At 47.9% G+C, this 21,678-nt stretch overlaps 1 protein-coding gene across 1 annotated transcript; it reads left to right on the top strand.

The window, feature by feature from the left end:
- Positions 1 to 6,590: 6,590 nt before the first annotated feature.
- Positions 6,591 to 9,242, top strand: HES1 (hes family bHLH transcription factor 1). Its single transcript, XM_017526652.2, has 4 exons — positions 6,591 to 7,124; positions 7,263 to 7,358; positions 7,606 to 7,693; positions 8,318 to 9,242. Exons 1-4 carry the CDS (start codon positions 7,017 to 7,019, stop codon positions 8,866 to 8,868), a joined length of 843 nt encoding a protein of 280 aa, XP_017382141.1. The 5' UTR covers positions 6,591 to 7,016; the 3' UTR covers positions 8,869 to 9,242.
- The last annotated feature ends 12,436 nt before the right edge of the window (positions 9,243 to 21,678 follow it).

A 21,678-nucleotide genomic window follows, 5' to 3' on the forward strand; every position in this document is an offset into this window, starting at 1 on the left:
CAGGCTTGCCTCACTGAAGCCCTGATCAGAGGTTAGGCGGTTAGCTAGGAGCGCCTTTAGAGCCTTCCCTGCACCGCTGCTGTGGCTGGGCCAAATGTGGGAGTGAAGCCATTCCAGGATGCCCCACCCCCACCCCACTGGGAAATGCTTTCTTGGCAACCGTTCTCTTTCAGAGCCCATTAGAAAACTGCACATTCCCCGGGTGTCACTGGCTCCAAGCGAGTGGGGGAGCATTACAGGCTGCTTTTAGCCAGCGTTGAAAGCCTCTGTTTTCCACCCCACCCCCAGTTTGCAGTGAGAGGTCCTAGCTTGGCCAGAAATCAACCAGGCATTTTGTTCAGAAGTAGCAACTTATTTTTATCAAAGATGGAATGCAGTTGCAATTGTTTCTAATGCCTCTGCATGGCAACCAGGGCTCTTGCTCCAAGCATTCCCGAAGGCTCTTTTCTCCGCAGACACTTTGCTTTCTCACCTAGCCCTTTCTACATCCAAAAATTGGATGCAGAGCTGCTCAAGTGCCTCAGAATTCGGGAGTGAAAAGTTGTAGAAATTCAAAGTATCTTTGTTGTGTCTATTTTAAATGCAGGCTTTGGTGATCACAACTCCACAAACCCAACCTAAAATTACCCATGGACCACAGCAGTGTGGTGTGGTGAAAAGAGCTCCCAGCTGGCTTCTGCCTACCCTACACCCCCACACACCCACCGCCTTATGTTGCTGTGGGCAGCTGAGCAAGCCCCTTCCTTCCCTGGGGCTTAGAGTACCCACTAGTAAGCATAGATTACCTGATCTACTTTCCCTAACCTTTTTTGATTGCAAAGAGCTTTGCAAGTCTGCTGAAAGCTGTGGACCCTCTTCTCAGGGGGGAAAAAAAACAAACAAATAAAAATGATGCATCTGTTTATTCATTTGGAAGGTATTTATTAAGCTCCTGCTAAGTATGCACATATAGACACAAGGTGAAATTCCATTTCAGGGGCTTTACAGGTTAAAAAAAAACCCAGGCTATGAATTCTGTGATCAGCATATACAGACTGCTATCTAGAAAGACTATGATAGCCAGGCGAGGTGGCTCACGCCTATAATCCCAGCACTTCGGGAGGCGAGGTGGGTGGCTAACAAGGTCAGGAGATCAAGACCATCCTGGCCAACATGGTGAAACCCCATCTCTCCTAAAAATACAAAAGTGACCTGGGCGTGGTGGCGTGTGTCTGTAATTCCAGCTACTCGGGAGGCTGAGGCAGGAGAATCGCTTGAACCAGGGAGTCAGAGGTTGCAGTGAGCCAAAATTGTGCCACAGCACTCCAGCCTGGTGACAGAGCGAGACTCCATAAAAAAAAAAAAAAAAAAAAAAAAAAAAAAGACTATGATAATGATTTATAAAGCTACCAGTCAGGCACATGCCAGAGAACAGAGGCAGCAAGGTGGTCATTATAAAGGTGACCTCTAGTTGCCCCCCCTTTCCCAGCACTCCCACTTGGCATGTGCCCCAGCAAACACGCGTGCACAACGAGCCTGGAATGTGCTGTTTCTGGGCACTCGGACTGCAGGAAGCTGGCTGCAGCCCTGGAGAGATGAGAAACATGTCTCTTCTATCCTGGGCTTAATTTTTCTCACGGTCCCTGAAAGGGCTGTGATCAGGTGATATGTGTGGAACTGCTCCTTGTACAGGTGCGGAGCAGGTACGGAGGGGAGGAGAAAATCCGCCCTGTGTGTACTTACTCAAAGCTCTTTCAATAGCCCTCCCAGGATAGCTCTTGGCAAGGCAGCTACCACGTCTCTGGCAGGCTGGAGGGAATCTGAGTGTGAGAAAGTCAGTCAAGCGGAGGAAAAGTGGGGTTAAAAAAGCTTCACGTCCTCAGGCAAAATACCTTTTCTCTTCTTCTTTTGCTCTCTCCTTTCTGTAGCTTTAAACCAAACCCACAAACCATTCTGATACCTAGGGGACAAAGGGGAGTTTCACTAGAGATGCAGTTATTTGTTTTATGGTTTGAAAGCAAACAGGTGATGCAATAAGACAGAGAAATCACCCTTCCTGGGGTGGGGGTGGGGAGGAAGTGTGGGTGGAGACAAACACGGGAGCCCCTGGTTGTATTTATTGGGCATGGCATGGTGAGAACAGTTCGATTCATTGTGTTTTGCTGGTATCACAGTGGGATCAAAGAAGTGATCTTCACCGAGGAACAGGGCTCCGTTTTCTCTTTGCTCTTGGAGTTGGGGGAAGAGGATGACTGAAAAATAAAAGGCTGTTTCTAAGAGCATTCTTCCAAATCCAGATGCTTCTTCCTGAGTTTAGGAGCTGACTGTCCCATTTGAGAAGGTGTGGGGAGAGGACCAACTTGGTCCTATTTTCACTGCCTAGGATAAGGCCACTGCAAAATCATCTCTGAGCACATCTGCAAGAAACTCTTCTTGAACGGTTAGAGTGCAAAGCCAGAGAGCTCCTGGAATTTATTTATATATATTTTTTTGGTCTAGACACAAATTCATAGCTGATTTTTTTATTGCTTGAGCCTCTTCCCCTTATCTAAAAATGTGTGTGTGTGAAAGTTGCTTGCCCATTCTAAGCACTCCCAAAGTGGCCATAAACGAGTTGCTGATTAACTATTTGACCCATGAGGCTGCTTTGAGTACTGCATGAGATCCTAACATGACCATATTCCATTCCCCATGCACCTTCAGGGTGCCAAATCCAGAGTGGGGAAAAGAATCAGATGCAAAAATCCCTTAGAATGGACAGGGGGTGACATACCCCGCTGGTTAATGAAGGCTGACCAGCAGTCAGTGTCAGAGCTTAGCAGAGGGTCCACTGGTTCTGAAAGATGTGGGGCGGCAGGGGGGGGGGGACCTGGAAAGGGTTAACATGCTTCCCTAGGAAGGGTTTAGTTCCTTGGAAGAATCTGGGTCAGTGTATTTGTGCAGTTTTTTAAAAGTCAGACGCTCAGTAGAAGCATTTTAAGAAGCTTGGAAAGCTTATTGGGGCCATGGCAGAAAGGAGGGTAACTTCATAGGCTCATCACCTTTCACCAAGAGGATTTTAACCACACAGGAAAAACCCATGTTTTCCAAAAGCAACAGACAATTTTCTGTCATCACCATTTTTCCATCTGTTTAAAATAAGAAAGAAAATTCCTTCCCCATCGGCCCAGGTTGCAGGTCAACAAAGGAGGCATTGTTCATCATTTCTTCAGAACATGATAGGGCACAGCTCACTCTGCAGTGTGAGAAAACATTTTTTAAAAATCTCAAGAGAGTAGCCCAAGGGGCAACAGTGAGTAAACCAAGCCTTGCAAAGAGGCAACTGTTTGGTTGCAGCCTTGAGGACTATCCTGGAAGGTGGAAATGAGGCTTAGGTGAATACGGTCAGAGCCACAATTCCTTAGTTAAACTGAGGAACTAAATCGGAGTTCCTGAGTTTCTGGTGGGAGGTTGGGAACACTTAATTAAAGGCTAGGCAGGTTTGAGTTGAACTCAGGTCCCAAGAGGGTGCAGTCAACGTCCAGAGGAGCTGGATGTAGATGCCTCTGGGTGTTGGTCTGCACCTGCCTCATAGGAACCTTCTTTACTAGCCTGAACCGCCTAACCGCCCTTTCTGCCTCCAAACCATACAATCCACTCTCCCACTTTGCCAGCGCCATCTCTCTAATGGGAAATCCTGATGCCTCTGCTTTGCTCAAGATTATTTCATGGCTCTCCATTGTCTAAAAATAAGGTCCAAAGTCCTTTAGCAAGACGTTTAAGGAGCTTGTGATACGGCCTCAAGCTGCCTCTTCTAGTCCCTCACATTCCCTCAGCTCCAGACCATCTTCCCTGAATAAAGACCTCAAGTTCCAGAGTCCTGGCCTTTAATGTCATGGGTACCTGCATGCTCTCCAGCCCCACGACTCAGGACATTTTCAATGCCCCCATCCTACCTATATTTCAGGGCACACAAGCCAATCCCTCCGGGAAATTTTCCAAGGTACTCCAACTTAAAAGTAATTTAATTCTCCTGAAACTCCATAGCATTTTACCTCTATCCAAACATATATCTCTCTTGAACCTAGAATCCTTCCAGAGGAATTTACTGGGACATCCGTAAATGTCACCTGTACACGTTTATATGCGCCTCTAGGCTGTTGTCTTCCAGAGGGCAGTAACGGTCTTATTCACTGCTGTAAACCCAGGAAAGCCAGCAATACTGTTATCCATACATGTGTGGTTTCATATTTTGTTTCTGTCCTCCTGATCTCTCAGGCCACACCTAACTCAGAAAAGCAAGGAAAAATAAAGCAATGTCCGGTCATCAATCAGAAAATCAGCGTCTGTCCGCCCCGCAGCTCACTGTAAACTTCTTGCAGGCTGCCACTGTATCTCTCATCGTGGAAATCCCAGGGTTTAACACAGTGTCTGACACTGCGCGTGTGTTCCACAATGAAAGAAAGAGGGGGGCTTGCCCAAGGTCACCCAGAGTCAGGAACCACTGAATCTCATCCGGGACCAGATCTGGGGAAATCATTTACAACATTATCTCAGTGGGGAGCTCGGAGGCAGGAAGGAATGAAGTGGACGAGAACTGTGCGCCAGACCTCCGGGACGCGGAAAGGGCTGAAGGGGCGGGGGGGCCACATCAAACAAGACGCTGGGCTCCCGGGCTGCCCAGAGCCGCGAGCCCACCTCCCGGGCGGCGGGAAGAGCGCGGGGGCGGGGGTGTGAGGGCACAGGGGCCGGCGACCCGGGCAGGCGGGCGGGAGGCGGAGGAGGCGGCCGGCCGGCCCAGGCACTGCGCGCCGCCCGCCCGGCTCGGCAAATCCCCCAGGGAGGCCGCCGCCAGAGCCCTGGCGCTCCCGGCCCGGCGCCCGCCACGTGGCACCCGGCGGCGGCGGCGGCGGCGGCGGCTCCTCCAGGCGCGCGGCCCGGCCAGCAGGCAGCACGCAGCCGCCCGCGCCGCCCGCCTCCTCCCGGCCGCCCGCCGGCGGCCTACCGGGCGCAGTGAGGGGGTGCGGCCGGCCGCCCGGGACCCGGGGAAGGGGCGGGCGGCGGGAAGCCGCTTTAACCGCAGTCGCTGAGCGGAGGCAGGAGGCTGACCCGGCCGCTTCCTAAGTGCGGTCAGGCATCCCGTGACCGCGGCGGGCGCCGAGGGCCCCGCGGGGGTAGGAAGAGGGCGGGGGCCAGGAGCAAACACGGAGGCCCCCACCTCGCCCCCAGGCTGTTGCAAGTGAGGCTTTCGGCCGAGTGAAAACCCCAAGCCCGAAAGTGACGGTGGTGAGGTGGGGTTGGAAGAATTCCCCACTCTCCACCCGGGTGTGCGCTCCCCGCCCGGAAGAGCTGACCTTGGCCTGGGGAGGCGGGGGTGGGGAGGCGGGGGTGGGGAGGGAGGGTAAGTGCCGGGCCTCGGCTCCCAGCCTGCCGCCCCCTCGGATTCCTGGCCCGGCGGGGCCGGAGGAGGGGGCCCCGGACACACACACACACACACACCCCACACGCAGCGCGCGCCAATGAGCCCGGGCCAGGCGCAGGGGGCGGGGTTTTCCCAGGCTCGAGCACAGCAGCTGCTATTTACCTTCTTGGCTTCTCCCGGGGACCAGGAACCGGCCCCCGCTCTCCGCCGCCCGCCGCCGCCCCCCGCCTCCCTGCCCCCGGGGCGCGCGCACACACACTCACTCACACACGCACGCACACACACATCCTCCCGGCCCGGCCGCAGCCGCGGCGGCAATAAAACATCCTGGCACGTGCTCCGGCTCCAGGCGCGCCCACGCCGGCCGGCTGATGTCAAACTGCAGCTCGGCTTGTGTAGCTCTTAAAGGGCCCGCGCGCGCCGGGCGCCGAGACCGCCCGCGGGGCGAGGAGGGAGAGGCTGCTTCCTTGCCGGCCACCTCAATGCGCCGTAGAACCTACAGCCTACAGATGAAAAGGGAAACGGTGGTGAAGGAGGGAGCAAGTCCCTGAGGCATTGCCATTAGAGCCCCCTTGTTCATTTTTTCATTTTTAAATACCACTTCCTTCTACCCAGTTGGAAATTATTCTGATTGTTTCCTGGGGAAGCGCGTGGTCTAAGGCCCCAATTCCAGAAGAGGAATTTCTGAAAGACGGGGCGGGGGTGGGGTGGGGAAGGTATTCAAGGACTACCTCGATCCGAAAAACCTGCATTTGTAAGTTAGAAGACATTTTTTCCTTTTTCTGCATGCAAAAAGGAAAAAAAAAAAAATTGGCCTTTTTCCTGCATGATTTACTCTCACCCTCCTGAATGTATAAAGTCTGAGCGGGAACTTATTTAGATGCGTCGGTAGCTCACACCCTTACACACGTTTCTCCTCCACCCCCACCCTCAGCTTTTAACCACTGCTATTATTTTTTTCTGCCCTTTTATAACTTTAAAAATATATATATGCTTCAAATGAACTTACTACAGTCAAAGCCGCTCTGTTACACATGAGAGAGGGCATAAAGAGCAAAGACCCTGGCTCCAGAAGAAATAGTCAAGACCAAAACCAAAGCGGAAAAAAGGAAAAAAAAAATCACCCCTAAACCAAAGCCCAGAGGGAGAGTAGCAAAGGGTTAAAATCCTTTTGATTGACGTTGTAGCCTCCGGTGCCCTGGGCTCAGGCGCGCGCCATTGGCCGCCAGACCTTGTGCCTGGCGGCCAATGGGGGGGCGCGGTCCACGAGCGGTGCCGCGTGTCTCCTCCTCCCATTGGCTGAAAGTTACTGTGGGAAAGAAAGTTTGGGAAGTTTCACACGAGCCGTTCGCGTGCAGTCCCAGATATATATAGAGGCCGCCAGGGCCTGGGGATCACACAGGATCCGGAGCTGGTGCTGATAACAGCGGAATCCCCCGTCTACCTCTCTCCTTGGTCCTGGAACAGCGCTACTGATCGCCAAGTAGCCACAAAATATTATAATAAACCCTCAGCACTTGCTCAATAGTTTTGTGAAAGTCTCAAGTAACAGAGACATTAAAAAAAACTATTTTTCGTGAAGAACTCCAAAAATAAAATTCTCTTGGGATAAAAAAAAAAAAAAAAAAAAAGGAAAATGCCAGCTGATATAATGGAGAAAAATTCCTCGTCCCCGGTGGCTGCTACCCCAGCCAGTGTCAACACGACACCGGATAAACCAAAGACAGCATCTGAGCACAGAAAGGTAAGGGCGGTACCTGCATCTCTCTGCAGCCCCTCAAAATTAAGTAGGGATTGGGGGGCTTCTTTCTATCTAGAAAGCCCAGGACGAAACGGCAGATCCCATGGGAACTCAGAACTAATTGTTTTTATTTATTTGCAGTCATCAAAGCCTATCATGGAGAAGAGACGAAGAGCAAGAATAAATGAAAGTCTGAGCCAGCTGAAAACACTGATTTTGGATGCCCTTAAGAAAGATGTAAGTGGGGAAACGCTGCTCCTTCTTTTAATTAAAAAACAAACACTTCCTCAGCTACTGAGAGTGACACCCCCCGCCTGCGGGTTCTAGCACTCGCCTGTACTGCGTTCTCCTAGGCGGGAGGGCCCGGCCTTTTTCGCTGCGGTGCCTAGATGTGCAGGCGCTCCGTGGCCGGGAGGAGGGACCCCCAGTACTCTGAAGCAGCTGACAAGGGGCTCACTTTACTTCCTTGCCTCCTCCTATGCAGAGCTCGCGGCATTCCAAGCTGGAGAAGGCGGACATTCTGGAAATGACAGTGAAGCACCTCCGGAACCTGCAGCGGGCGCAGATGACGGGTGAGGGCAGCTCGCCGCGCCCCCCTGTGCGGGCGTCCCGCTCGCCTCGCGGTGATTTCTTCCAGACTTCCGCCCGTGGTTGTGAGAGGCATTCAGCTACATTTTACTGCCTTGGCTCACTCTCGCGTTCCCACGGTCTGGGCTTATTTATAGCCACAACTCCAAGTTGTTACTGTTCCGGAAGGGAGGGAAAGACGTTGCAGCCGCGAGGGTGGCGGGCGGCGGGTAGGGGCGAAAGGACTTAGGACTGTGGCGGTTTGGAACTGCGTGGAGCCTGGGGGTCAACTGGGTTAGCACTCCCTCCCGTTGCAGAAGGGGAAATGAGGCCCGAATGATGGATTGGGAGGCATTGTCCAAGGTCACATCCCGCGCGGGGGTGGAGGTGACAGATCTGGGGCTGAGATAGGCTTAAATGCAGCGACAGGGAATCGGGAAGGAGTGGCTCGGCTTTGGCTGCCACGCTTGTGTGGAGAGGCGGCTGGTTTCTCATCTAACCCTCCCTGCCAGAGGCAGTTTCACGGGCGCATGGTCAGGGAGGCGCGCCACAGGGACCTCCCAGGGCGGAGGCAGTGGCCACAGGGCCAGGGCCGTTCGGTGACCCGTCTGTGTCCTTCTGGCCCGCAGCTGCGCTGAGCACAGACCCGAGCGTGCTGGGGAAGTACCGCGCCGGCTTCAGCGAGTGTATGAACGAAGTGACCCGCTTCCTGTCCACGTGCGAGGGCGTTAATACCGAGGTGCGCACTCGGCTGCTTGGCCACCTGGCCAACTGCATGACCCAGATCAATGCCATGACCTACCCTGGGCAGCCTCACCCCGCCTTGCAGGCGCCGCCGCCGCCCCCACCAGGACCGGGCGGTCCCCAGCACGCGCCATTCGCGCCGCCACCGCCGCTCGTGCCCATCCCCGGGGGCGCGGCGCCCCCTCCCGGCGGCGCACCCTGCAAGCTGGGCAGCCAGGCTGGAGAGGCGGCTAAGGTGTTTGGAGGCTTCCAGGTGGTACCGGCTCCCGATGGCCAGTTTGCCTTCCTCATTCCCAACGGGGCCTTCGCGCACAGCGGCCCTGTCATCCCCGTCTACACCAGCAACAGCGGGACCTCCGTGGGCCCCAACGCAGTGTCGCCTTCCAGCGGCCCCTCGCTTACGGCGGACTCCATGTGGAGGCCGTGGCGGAACTGAGGGGCTCCGGCCACCCCTCCTCCTCCCAAACTCCCCAACCCACCTCTCTTCCCTCTGGACTCTAAACAGGAGCTTGAATACTGGGAGCAAAGAGGACTTTTTTCATTAAGTGGTTACTTTGTGTATTTTTAATTTCTAAAAAGTTACTTTTCGTAGAGAGAGCCGTATTAAGTGACTGACCATGCACTATATTTGTATATATTTTATATGTTCATATTGGATTGCGCCTTTGTATTATAAAAGTACAGATGACATTTCGTTTTTTACACGAGATTTCTTTTTTATGTGATGCCAAAGATGTCTGAAATGCTCTTAAAATATCTTCCTTTGGGGAAGTTTATTTGAGAAAATATAATAAAAGAAAAATAAAGCTTTTCATGTCTTAGAACTGATTCTTCTAGAATATGTAAAAAGACTCTTGGTGGAATGTGAATTACATGTAATTGGTAATTCAGGAACTGGCTCTTTTGTTATTAAAAGAACATTTTTTTAAATCCATCAAACCTTTCACCAATCTTCCAGGAACTAAAAAGACTAAATTCCGTTTACTTTACAAACCGCCATCTGGTAAGACTTCCCTGATAAACTTGTGGTCAGTCTCTTAAGGGATTTCTAAAAAATGTTTTCAAGTTGCAGTTGGGTAAGTCTGCAGCCCTTGTTCAATTACATAGCTCCTCCTGAGGAAGCCTGAACAGGACTGAATTCACTAAGTTGGTGGATCCAGTTCTATTGCCCATTGCACGTTTAGGGTGGTTCCTGCAGCTCTACTCTCCTAGGGTAGCTCACCAACATGCGAAGTAAAAACACTTTCAGCTGCTGTGCCTCCTTCAAGTGTTGGGGTCTTCTTCATTAATTAGCCAATCCTTTGGTTCAAATAAGACATTCCCTAGCACGCAAAAGTTTGAAATGCCTCTCTGCACCCTCTTCAAGCAAGCTGAAAAGGTCAACAGATTCCTTCTGCCAAGGGACAGTTAGTTAGACTCCCAAGTGGAGGCCGAGCCCAGATGATTAACACCAGACATGTGTTTTTGATAAGTTTCTGTGCTTGGCTCTAATAGAGAAAGCATGTGCGGGCTGTGCTGGCAGGCACACAGGCCATCTTCCCCTTTTAATACAAACAGCAAGCGACCCCTTCGCTTGGTCATGCCCCATTTCCAGGCAAGATGTGGGCTCCAGATAGAAGCAAAAGGGTTGTCTCAGGTTTCAGCTCACATATCCCTCCTTAACAAGTCCTAACTCAAAGCGGACAGCTTTAAACTGTGCCAGGATCTGCAGGGAATTTCTTCCAAATCCCATCACAAAGGCTTGTCAGATTTTGTCAGATTTGGCCAGGTGTTTGACTGCATCCAGGTGTTGGGGAAATGAAAACCACGAGCCCTGCGAGACCAGACACATCAGCCGCGCTGTGGGTCTGGCGGGCGCCCTCCTCCCCCATCGCCGGCCAGTCCTCCTCCCCGCCCCGACCCCTCCCGCCAGCCTCCTCTCACCCCCCTTTTCTTAGACCGGCTTCTGGGAGGAGAAGGATGAGGCGGGAGAGATCAATCTTTGAAGCTTTCCTAACAAAGATAAAGCCAACGATTTTCTGTCTTTTTTCAAAAGCTTTACCTCTCCCCCGCCCTGCTCTGGCCTTTCCCACAGGCCAGTGTGGAGAGCGGCTCTATCATAGGAATGATCCGGGAGACAGCCGTTTTCCACTGAGACACCTTCGGACCCAGCTTCCACACCAGAGGGAGAGACTTAAAAGAGATCTTTTTGAATCTGTCTCCTACTTGCCTTAGTTTGTGTGTACATGAAAGGTGTCCAACACACCTTCCGCCAAAGAAACGCACACACACACACCCTTCTTTATCATTTTTCCACGTTTTCCCTCCCGTTTAAACACAAAGTAACAATTGCTCCATTAAGGCACGCACCTCAAGCGCCAGTGTTTCCTTTGGTAAGCCTGTACTCTGGCCTCACTAGGAGCCCTTAAGTGTCCTGGTAGAACAAAATCAGACCTCAATGTCTTATTTTTATGCGAGGAATTCCTTTTACATTGATATCCTTAAAATTCACAGGAAAAAAAAAAAAAAAACTCAACACCAGTTGAAAATTAAATGTCCCTATGTTGAAGGTGAAAATTTTTTTAAGTGCATTTTTATTAATATCACGGAAAGCATACTATCTTCCTAGGGAGGAGGACTAAAAGAAGTAAACATTTGTTTTTTTCTTTTTTAAAATTTGTGGTTTGAAAAGATGACTTTTCCCTCCTGAAAGCTGGGTTTAGACTATTTGATTATTGTGTTTTAAAAAGGGAGAGGATGGAGACCCCACTAGGCTCCAAACGGGAACCGGCACTTTCCAGTTCTTGCCCCAGCTACGCCACCAAACTCAGGGTGTCACCTTGGATAAGTCATTTCCCTTCTCGGGGTCATTTCCAAGTCTGGAAAATGAATGGACTTATTTCTAAGACGCCGTACCCTCCTGCACTTTGGCTGTTTCTGGAGTAAGTAGCTGAGGGAGAAGCAAAACTTCAAAAATACGACTTCAATGATGTTGTCTCCCTGGGGGTCCCTCAGGCCTGGCCTAATTACACGGCCTCGGGCGCACCAGCAGCCCCTCTCCCTGGCCCCCGCCAGTTCTGATCGCTCCGGGAGATAAGGCACAGCTCCAAACTGCGTCCGGATGCGGGCCGCGGGCCTCGGCTGCCGCGCGCATTAGCCTCTCAATGGAGACCTTCCGGGGCCCTGGCCCCCCGCCGTCTCCAGCAGCATCCGGAGCGGGAAAGGCGCCGAACTGGAAGGGGGTGGGGGTGTTTCTCGGTCAACACGAGAGCCCTCTCCCAGCGCAGAAGCGCGACTCCGGAGGCTCGCCCCCTCCTCGCGCCCCATCCCACCCCACGCGTTTCTGGAATGGAGACCCAGGCGTTTCGCTGGACCCCCGCGTCGTCATCACCGTCCCGGGAAACCTGTCATTAAAGTCAATTAACTTTTCCCACACCCCTTGGCCGGTAACAACCCGCTCCTAGCTTCCTCCCCGACTCCTAAGTGCAACCAGATGGGCGGACAGGCTGCCCCCGCCGCGCGCCCGCCGGGGCGGCCCCGGGGTTCCAGGGAGGCCGCCGGGGCCCGCGGCCCGGGCGGGAGCGGGCCAGGGCGGCCACGCCGGGCCAGCCCCGGCGGCCCTGCGGCCAAGGTGGTTTGCTTAGCAGGCCCGGCTGCTTTCTGGCAGGAAATGAATAGCTCCCAGATGAGCTCAGGCAACCTGAGAGGTCGTGAGAACGGCGCGAACCCCCGCCTGTGCAGCCGGCAGCCTGCCAGGCCGCGGGGGGAGCGGGCGGCGGCGGCGGCGGCGGGAGGCCGGGAGGCCCGGCGGGCGGGCGGACGGCGGCGGGGAGAGGGGCGGGAGCCGCTGACACACGAGCCCGCGCCCGCTCCCGCTGACAGGCAGGCCGCCGCCCCCGCTTCCCCCGCCCCGGGCCCCAGCGCCTCCCAAGCAGCAGGCCCAAGCCGCAGAAAGGCGGCCGCGCGGCCCCGCCGGGCCTGGGGGTGGGGCCGCCTGCCAGTGTTTTTCCAGTTCCCCCGGTAGCTCCGGGCCGCATTTAGTAGCTGGGGAAACTGGGCCGAGGCCAGGGCCGGGGCACTAGAGGCCCTCGCGGCCCGCAGAGCCCTACCAGGCGGTAGGCCGCGCCGGGGCAGGAGTGGGCAGAGGGGCGGGTTGAGGCCATCTCAGCCCACAGAGCCGTCCCAAAAAAAGACCTTGCCACCAGACAGCAACCCTGAACGCCTTAAAAAAAAAAAAAAAAAAAAAAAAAAAAACTATAAAAAAAAAAAAAAAAAAAAAAAAAAAAAAAAGTCTCATTTTTGAAAACCTTGAGCACCTACTGAGTGCTCAGCAGGCCCAAGAAGGTAACGCTAATTCCCACCGGCCTCTGCCCCACCGAGCTCTCTGTGTAGCTGGGGAGATCTCCCACAAACACCCCAGTGACTCATCCCAGGCTTGATGTGCTAAGTGCCAAAACTGAAGTTTAAACAAAGGGCACCTAGAACAGAGAGATTAATTCTGATAAGAGGAAACCAAGCCAGGGAGGTTTTTTCAGAGTTGGCACTTGAAGCCGAGAGGTGAAAAATGAGTTCAACAGGAAGAGTTAGGAGTCGAAGGGTGAGGGAAAACGCAAAGATGAGCACATATATGTCCAGTTTGGGGAAATGTCAGTATGTCCACCGTGGTGCGGTATATAAGTTTTCAAATGTACAAATTGGCTTAGAGGTAAAAAAAATAAAATAAAGTAAAATAAATAAAAAAGGATAAGCTCTGCTGCAGTCATTGGCTTAAATGCAATATAGCCCAGGGGTTAGAAGCACATGATCTGGCTCCTGGCGGCTTGGCTTAGGTTTTGAGCCCAAGGGAAATGATTGAACTTCTCCCGGCCTCAATTTTGTAACTCTCTGTCTCATTTGTAACTTAGGGCTCCTCGGGGTAGTGAGGATGAAATGAGTACATGCACTTAAAGCATTTGGAGTAGTGCTGTCAGCTGCTAGGATTCTGAAACCACCGCAGCGGGGGATGTTCACCGGACAAGAAAGCCAATCTTGGCCTTTGCCCAGTGATTGCAGGATCTGCTTGTAACTGCACCAGGCCCTATGTGAGAGGACCACTGCTTCTTCCTTAGTTTCTTAGTTTCTGAATTTCATGCATTCATTTGATAATTATTGAACCAGGCACTATGGGAATAAAGCAAGAAGAAAGATATGGTCTCTGTAACTATAAAGCTGTCTGGTAGGCAAGGCAGCTTAAAAACAAGAACATTGCTCTGTGTTAAGTGCCATGAGGGAAGAGTCATGCACAGTGATGGTACAAAAGAAGATCATGTGCCACAACAGGTAAATTTTTGGTCCTCCAAATTTTCATTAATCCTTGTGATTATTCATAGAAATTGCTGGTATGGTCAATAAATAGTGAAATTTCATCTAACAAAGGTTATTCTCAAATGGTTAATGTCAAGGTTAATCATGTTGCAATACTAATACCTTCTGAATGAGCATAATTACCTAGATGTGATCAAGGAACTGGACCCAGAGTCAGGAAATCTGAGGCCTGATCCAAATGGACTGCCACCTACGAGATGCTGGGCAAGACTCCTTGCATCTCTGGGCTTCGATCTCCTCACCAGCACAGTGAGAACGTTAGACTGGAAAGTCCCTTTCAGCTCCACAGTCTGTGAGTCCCTACCATCAGTGTGCTTATGTGTGCCGTTCCAGTTTGACACGTGCTCTGTGACTCTAACAACCCATATCAGGCATATTTCAGAACTTTCAGCCAAAGCCCTGGTGTGATTATGACAGCCAAGTATTTTCATCTGCAGTTAAAGATGTGGAGACTGAGACCTGAAGGATGGGTATTAAAGTTCACAGTCACAATAAAATAGCCCACATAGGCTGGGCGTGGTGGCTCACACCTGTAATCCCAGCACTTTGGGAGGCCGAGCCTGGTTGATCACCTGAGGTCAAGAGTTTGAAACCAGGCTGGCCAACATGGTGAAACCCTATCTCTACTAAAAGAATACAAAAATTAGCCGGGTGTGGTGGCGGGCTCCTGAAATCCCCAGCTGAGGCAGGAGAATCACTTGAACCCAGGAGGCAGAGGTTGCAGTGAGCCGAAATTGCACCACTGCCTTCCCGCCTAGGTGACAGAGTGAGATTCTGTCTCGAAAAATATAATAAAATAAAAGATGCCCACATATTAGATTCTTGGAGATCTGCCATGTTAATGAGAATTGTATCCACTGCAAAGCACATCAAAGGAAGACTGCATCTATCAGAATTTGCTCACCTATCTGCCACCCAGACCTTATCCTTTGCTGTGATATCAGAGCAGCAAGAGTTAAAAATACCACTTTCTCTCTTCATCCTAAAAAAATTTCCCACCATCCTTTTCACCTGCTCACTTCCTTTCTGAAAAATGAATGGGATCCGTTGGTTGTCAGGACTCTCTCCATTTAAGAAATATATTTCCCCAACTGGGCCAGGTGCAGTGGCTCACACCTGTAATCCCAGCATTTTCAGAGGCAAAGGCAGGAGGATTGCTTGGAGCCAAGAGTACTTCAGGACCAGTCTGGGCAACATAGTGAGACCCTCGTTTCAATGGGAAAATATGTATGTGTATATATATATATATAGGTGTATATATATATATATACACCTATATATATATATGTATATGTCCCCAACTAGGTAGAGTTTTTCCACTGGTACATTAGCTGAATTAAGTAAGCTAATGGAGCTAGTCTGGCTAAAGAAAAATGTCAATCTGAATTAGTGGAAAATCTGAGTCTTAAATCTCTATTAGGAAAAGTAGTAACGTTGCAAATACTTGCAGTGAGCCTGAATTCATAGCTTTCATAAAACTAATGTATTAAAGTCATTTAAAGAATGTGTTCTCTTATGCAGCAGGTTAAACGTGGCTCTGGCAATATTATTTGTACTGTAAATCTTCCTTAAAATAATCAGAGGAGCCAGAGTGCAGCCTAAGTAAATAACTGCAATCTAAATTAATAATAAGCCTTTACTCTAGCTATTCGTCCTATGTTCAGATATGTTCCCAATTCTAATTTGCCTTTAGTCAACCAGGGGTCAATACATTTTTTTTTCTTAGAAGTCCAAATATAACTTAATGATAGCCATGGTTATTTAAGGAACACTGTTTCTTACATATTTTGTTTTTCACATATGTGATCGTTTTCATGTTCAACTAACTTTACTAGTTTTGTTATCTGTGTGAAACATGAAATTTATAACTAGTTTACAAAAAACTCCAGCCTAGAGAAAAACTGTCGCAATTGACAAACCCTACCCCAAACTTCATGTTTTCTACACCATTGTCTTTCCTCCTAGGTTTATGGTTATAAAATATGTCTCTGGTGGGGCACAGTGGCGCACACCTGTAATCCCAGCACCTTGGGGAGCCAAGGTGGGTGGATCGCTTGAGGTCAGGAGTTGGAGATCATCTTGGCCAATATGATAAAACTCCATCTCTACTAAAAATACAAAAATTAGCCGGGCATGGTGGCATGCACTTGTAATCCCAGCTACTTGGGAGGCTGAGGCAAGAGAATCGCTTGAACTCAGAAGGTGGAGGTTGCAGTGAGCCGAGACTGCACCACTGCACTCCAGCCTGGGCAACAGCGAGACTCTAAATAAATAAATAAATAAATAGTCCCTAAAACATCAAAATTTAAAACAAGAACACGATTGCTTAACAGGACCAGGAGAGAGCAAATATAATGTGTCACCAGGTGAGGTAAGGTGGCACACACTTGTAGTCCCAGCCACTGAAGAGACCAAGACAGAGCAGGACCAAGGAGGAACCAGGAGTTCTGGACTGTAGGATACTATGCCTATCACATGTTTGTGCTAAGTTCAACATCAATAGAGTGACTTCCTGCGAGCAAGGGACCACCAAGTTGCTTAAAGAGAGGCAAACTGGCCCAGATTAGAAGCAGAACAGGTCAGAAATCCTGTGCTGATCAGTAGTGGGATTGTGCCTGTAAATAATCACTGCACTCCAGCCTGGACAGCATAGCAAGACCCTTTCTCTTAAAAAAAAAAAAAAAACTGCAGTGTGTCAAATCTGTTTCATAGCAACTGCCATAAGTGCCATTTAAGATGCATTAACAGCCACCAGAATCGTTTCCTGGGATAATACAAGGAGACATCCAGTATAAGTTTTTCACTTAATTCTTCCCCCATTTTCACAGATAAATGTAAAAGTGCATTACTTCATTTTAGTGAATACCCAGTAGACATCCGGAGTGCAGAATGGGATAGAAAATTTGAAGGAGGCTTCTCACACCCCAGATTTGTAAAGAACAAATGCTCTGGAGGGCACAAGTTATTCTTTCCTGTGTTCTGTTCCGTAATTAGGACAATATGATTATGTTCATACAAATAGAATCTTGAAGGATCAAATAGGTATTTATCCTAAGGCTCTACATAGTATTATTAATCACTATTATTATTACTTTATTAAGTAACTGTGGAATTGGCCACTAATACCTTTCAGGTGAGAACAACCTAAAAATGATGAAAATAAAGACTTTTTTTGTGTTATTTTGGCTTGTTTCCTTGTTTTGGAGCTGGGGAAGGCCCAGGTTGAAGGGGAAGGGCAATCATGTAATTGTCTCCAGAGCTGTGGAGTTCCTTGAGTGTGTTTTGTGATCTCTTTCAGATTTCATTTTGAGTTCAGAACAGGGAGATTCCATCCTAAGAAGGGACATTTTGAGACCGGGAGCAGTTCAAAAAGGATGACTTCAAATGTTTTGAGCAATCAGTTATCTTAAGATAGCCATCAGTTGCTAGCTAGAAGATGGGCTGAATTAAACTTAATTTTTTTTTTTTTTTTTTTTTAAGACTGAGACTTTCCCTGTCACCAGGCTGGAGTGCAGTGGAGTGATTTCAGCTCACTGCAACCTCTGCCTCCTAGGTTCAAGTGATTCTCCTGCCTCAGCCTCCCAAATAGCTGGGTCTACTGGGGCACACCACCAGGTCCAGCTAATTTTCATATTTTTAGTAGAGATGGGGTTTTACCATGTTGACGAGGATGGTCTCAAACTTCTGGTCTCTTGTGATCTGCCCACCTCAACCTTCCAAAATGCTGGAATTATAGGCATGAGCCGCTGTGCCTGGCAAAAAGGCATACTGTTTTTATAAGACTGAATGTTTTTAAGATATCCATCCCCTCTAAATCAAGGATAAATTCAACTCAATTCAATCAAAATTCAAGCATAATTTTTAAAGGAAGTGCCAATTTGTTCATGAAATAAATATAGAAACCCAGAGGGTCTAGAATAGCCAAACAATCTTGATTTTAAAAAAAAAAGAGTTAGAGATATTATACTAATCAATTTGAAAACATACTCTAAAACTATAGATATTATGATAGTGACCTATGGAAATGAAAGGAGTATAGAAATGGAGCAATGGAACAAAATAGAGAACCCAGAAGTAGACACATATGCATACATACTAGTGGTTTCTTAACAAAAATATCAAGTCATTCCAGTGCGGAAATAAAAGACTTTTAGACAAATAGTGCCAGAACATCTGGATATTTGGGGGAAAAAATAAGTCTTGACACCTCCCCAAGACCTTATACCATGCACAACAATTAATTGATGTGGATCATAGACCAAAATATAAGAGGAACCTTGAGAAGATAGTACAACCTTTGGGAAGACAAAGATGTCTTAAACAGGACATAAAAAGCAGTAATTAAGAAAAAATTGATGTCAGATTCATAAATATTAATAATTTCTGTTCATCAGAAGTCATCATTACAAAACAAATTCTCAAGCCACAATCTGGAAAATGCATATTTTCTAGGATGTATAGAGAACTCTTAAAAACCAACAATAAAAACACAACTCGATTTGTAAAAACAGGCAAAATCCATGAATATGCCTATCACATAGAAAGAACCAATGGCCAGTAAGCTCATGAAAAGGTGCTCAACACAACTGATCATCAGAGAAATGTCAACTGATGTCACAGTGAAATGGCATTTCACACAAATCAGCATGGCTGAAGTAAATAAAATGTGATAATACCAATTGTTGGCCTAAGTAAAATAAAAATATTGACAATACCAAGCATGAAGCAATTGGATATCCCAGGCACTGCTGGTAGGAACGTAAGAATGATGTAACCACTTTGGAAAAATTTTAGAACTTTCACGTAAAGTTAACTAACCATAATCCTACTTATGGCCCTGCAATTCTTCTCTCGGGTATTTATGCAAAAGAAATGGGAAAAAAAAAACAGAAAAAAGACTTTTACAAGAATGTTCATAGCAGCCTTAGTAACAGCTCCAAATAGCAACAATTCCATCATACTCATACAGAAGAATTGATAAATATATTATGATATATTTATACAATGAAATATTACTCAGCAATAAAGTAGAACAAACTTCTGACAAAGGCAGTAACATGGGCAAATCTCAAAAACATTACATTGAACAAAATTAGCAAGACCTAAAAGAATATATACTGAGGTATATTGTGTAGAAGCAAAACTAATTTATGGTGAAAGAAATCTGAACAGTGAATTCCTCTAGGTTCTAACAGGGCTGGGGGCAGGGCAGGAGTGAGTGTGTGTAAGGTAATTGACTGGAAAAGGTTAAAAGGATATGAGGAGTTTTCTGGGTAAAGAAGATGTTTTATATCTTGGTTTGGATGGGTATATATAATTGTAAAGCCCATCAAATGGGATAATTGTCCAGGCATTTTATTATATATAAATTATACCACATTAAGATGATTTTAAATTTTAAAGAGACCCATAACTTATAAAACATCTTGAAAGACCAAGGCAAAATCTCTGAAAACATTTACCGGAAGGGAACAAAATAAAAACATCCTGAAACTAACGGGCTGCAACACCTCTGCAATCTGACAAAAGCATGACTCCTCACATCTGCCTCCTCCATACTTCAATACAAGCCTTTTTGGTGTTGCAATGTTGTCCAAGTTTGGAGAAATGTGACGTTCCTCTGGCCCTGGGTCAGAGAGTGATGGGCTTGACCAAGTGGAAGGACCAGTGGAATTGACCAAAGGAAAGCAAATGCTTAGCTTGGTCTTGAAGCCAAGGGTCAACCAACACACGTGTACTGCCAATTGGCACTCACTGACATGGTCAGTGTTCAGGCCCCTGGTAGAGAGAAAAATGCTACTTCTGTCACTGCATTCCAAGCTACTGAAGGCAGTCAGCAACAAGGAATTGCTTGCAGACAGGCCAGTCATTCCTGATGCTCTTTCTTCTTTTCCTTTTCCTGGATATTTCTGTTGATGGGCATGAGCAAGCAATGAGAGCTTAGAGTGAAACCCAAGCATTAGTGAGAAATTAGAGTTGGCACATCAGTGTGGGAGGGTGGAGAAGGAGGGAGTGAGGACAGCAGCTCCTTCCCCATGTCAAGCATATTTCTCACTCGTTACAATGCTTCGTATTCTCTGATGTGTCTTTTCCCATAGAGGAAGTTCTTTGTGAGAGAGGAGGAGAGGAGCTAGCTCGTGGGAAAAAAAAAAAACGTCTCTCAGGCTGTGAGCAGTAAATTGGCTCATGCCCAAGTAATGTCCTCAAGGTGTGCCATGAGAGATGAAGTCACTTGGCTCATTTTACCAGCTTCAGGATGGCATTAAGGCCTGACAAAGCCAAGCAACATGTACAAGGAAACTAATCCGAGGCAGAACCATGGCACTGAAGGAGTCTCCCTGGATGCAGCAAAAGTGAGAATCTTGCTCAAGAAAAATGCTGGAAAAGTCTTTACCCCAAAGAGGAAAGCTAAGTCATGGAACAAGGAAATGAACTACATCGAGTGAAAATGCACATCTGATGCCCAGTCCAGACCAAGACACGTATGTTCCTGGAGGCATGCTAGCATGCTGGCACCCCTTCAAACTATTATTCTTGGCATATTTGTTCAGCGTGTATTTAGTTAAAAAAAAAAGAAAAGAAAGAAAGGGAAACACTTTTTGAGAGTAGGAAGGGGTAAGCTTTTTTGAAATATAACACATACAGGAAAGAGCACGTGTCATAATGTACAGCTTGAAGCATTCCACCAAATTGAACACACCCATGTTTTCAGCACCCAGATCAAGAAAAAGAAGATCAGAAGTCCCATGGGCTCTCTTCTGCCCACTACCACCACCCCACCCTCTAAAGGGAGTTGCTCTCTTGACTTCTAACATTGAAGCTGTTTTTTCAATTCATGAAGTTGTAAAGCTCTTTATGTTCACACTAAATCATTAAATTTATCATTTTAATTTATCTGGAGTTCTTTCATTTCATGGCTTATGTTGTTGCCCATAGCCAGAGAAAAATTTTTACACACATTCCGAAGTAGAGATCAGTGACGTGTGTATTGCAAAGCGTTGTTGCCTAGATAGAGCACTTCATCTTGTCTTTTTAGATTTCTGCGCATCTCTTCGTGCTGACTTCGAATGATTGTCAAGTAGCTGGACTCACATGGTAGCTGTCTGTCGTTGTACCTAATAACATATTAATGTACAAAAATAACAGAGATAGGCTGATGCTGGGAAGGAGTGGGGTTTTTTTGTTTTTTTTTTTTAATACTCAAAGTCATCATCTACTTTGGTCAAAGTAGAACAATTTTTTTTTTTTCGAGTAATGAGAGGAGTTGCATGTGGAAACCTGAGTTACCAGGCACCATTTTTCTGATTTATTACAATGACGTGTTAGCACCATTTCTTAGAAACTGATATTCCAGAGAGATGCCCAGTCTTTTATCAGATATATGTATTGCAGATATTTTCTTCATTCTGTGACTTGACAAACCTCTTACTACCTTCTGGCCTGAAACTCTGCAAGACCCTCAGTTCTGGCTTGTAGATGACTTTAAAGCTAAATATGGGAGAGATTCCAATAGTTCTTCTTGCAATATAGTGTTGGGATTGTCATTTCAATTAACAGACATTCAAAGCGTGCCTTCTCTGGATGTTGAGAACACAGATGGAAAGATGCCGTGCCTCCCCTGCAAGAGCTCTCTGTCAAGTTGAGTATCAGACTTGTTAACAAATACCAGAGTAGAGACCACAAAGCCTTTTTGCCTTGAGAAGTCCAGGAAGGCCTCATAGAAGAGAAAATATTGGAAAAGAAGCTCACAAGAAGAATCTTGAGGAAAAGCCATTCTTCTCTGAGAAGTAGCATTTCAAAAGCCTGGGTGGAGAGAAAGTTCACAGCCAGGGTGAGGAATAGCTAACATGGTATATTTTTTTAAATTCCGCATAACCTAAAAAACCACCCACATCTGCACCAC

Source organism: Cebus imitator, unplaced genomic scaffold, assembly GCF_001604975.1.
Source record: "Cebus imitator isolate Cc_AM_T3 unplaced genomic scaffold, Cebus_imitator-1.0 Scaffold43, whole genome shotgun sequence".
Taxonomy (NCBI): Eukaryota; Metazoa; Chordata; class Mammalia; order Primates; family Cebidae; genus Cebus; species Cebus imitator.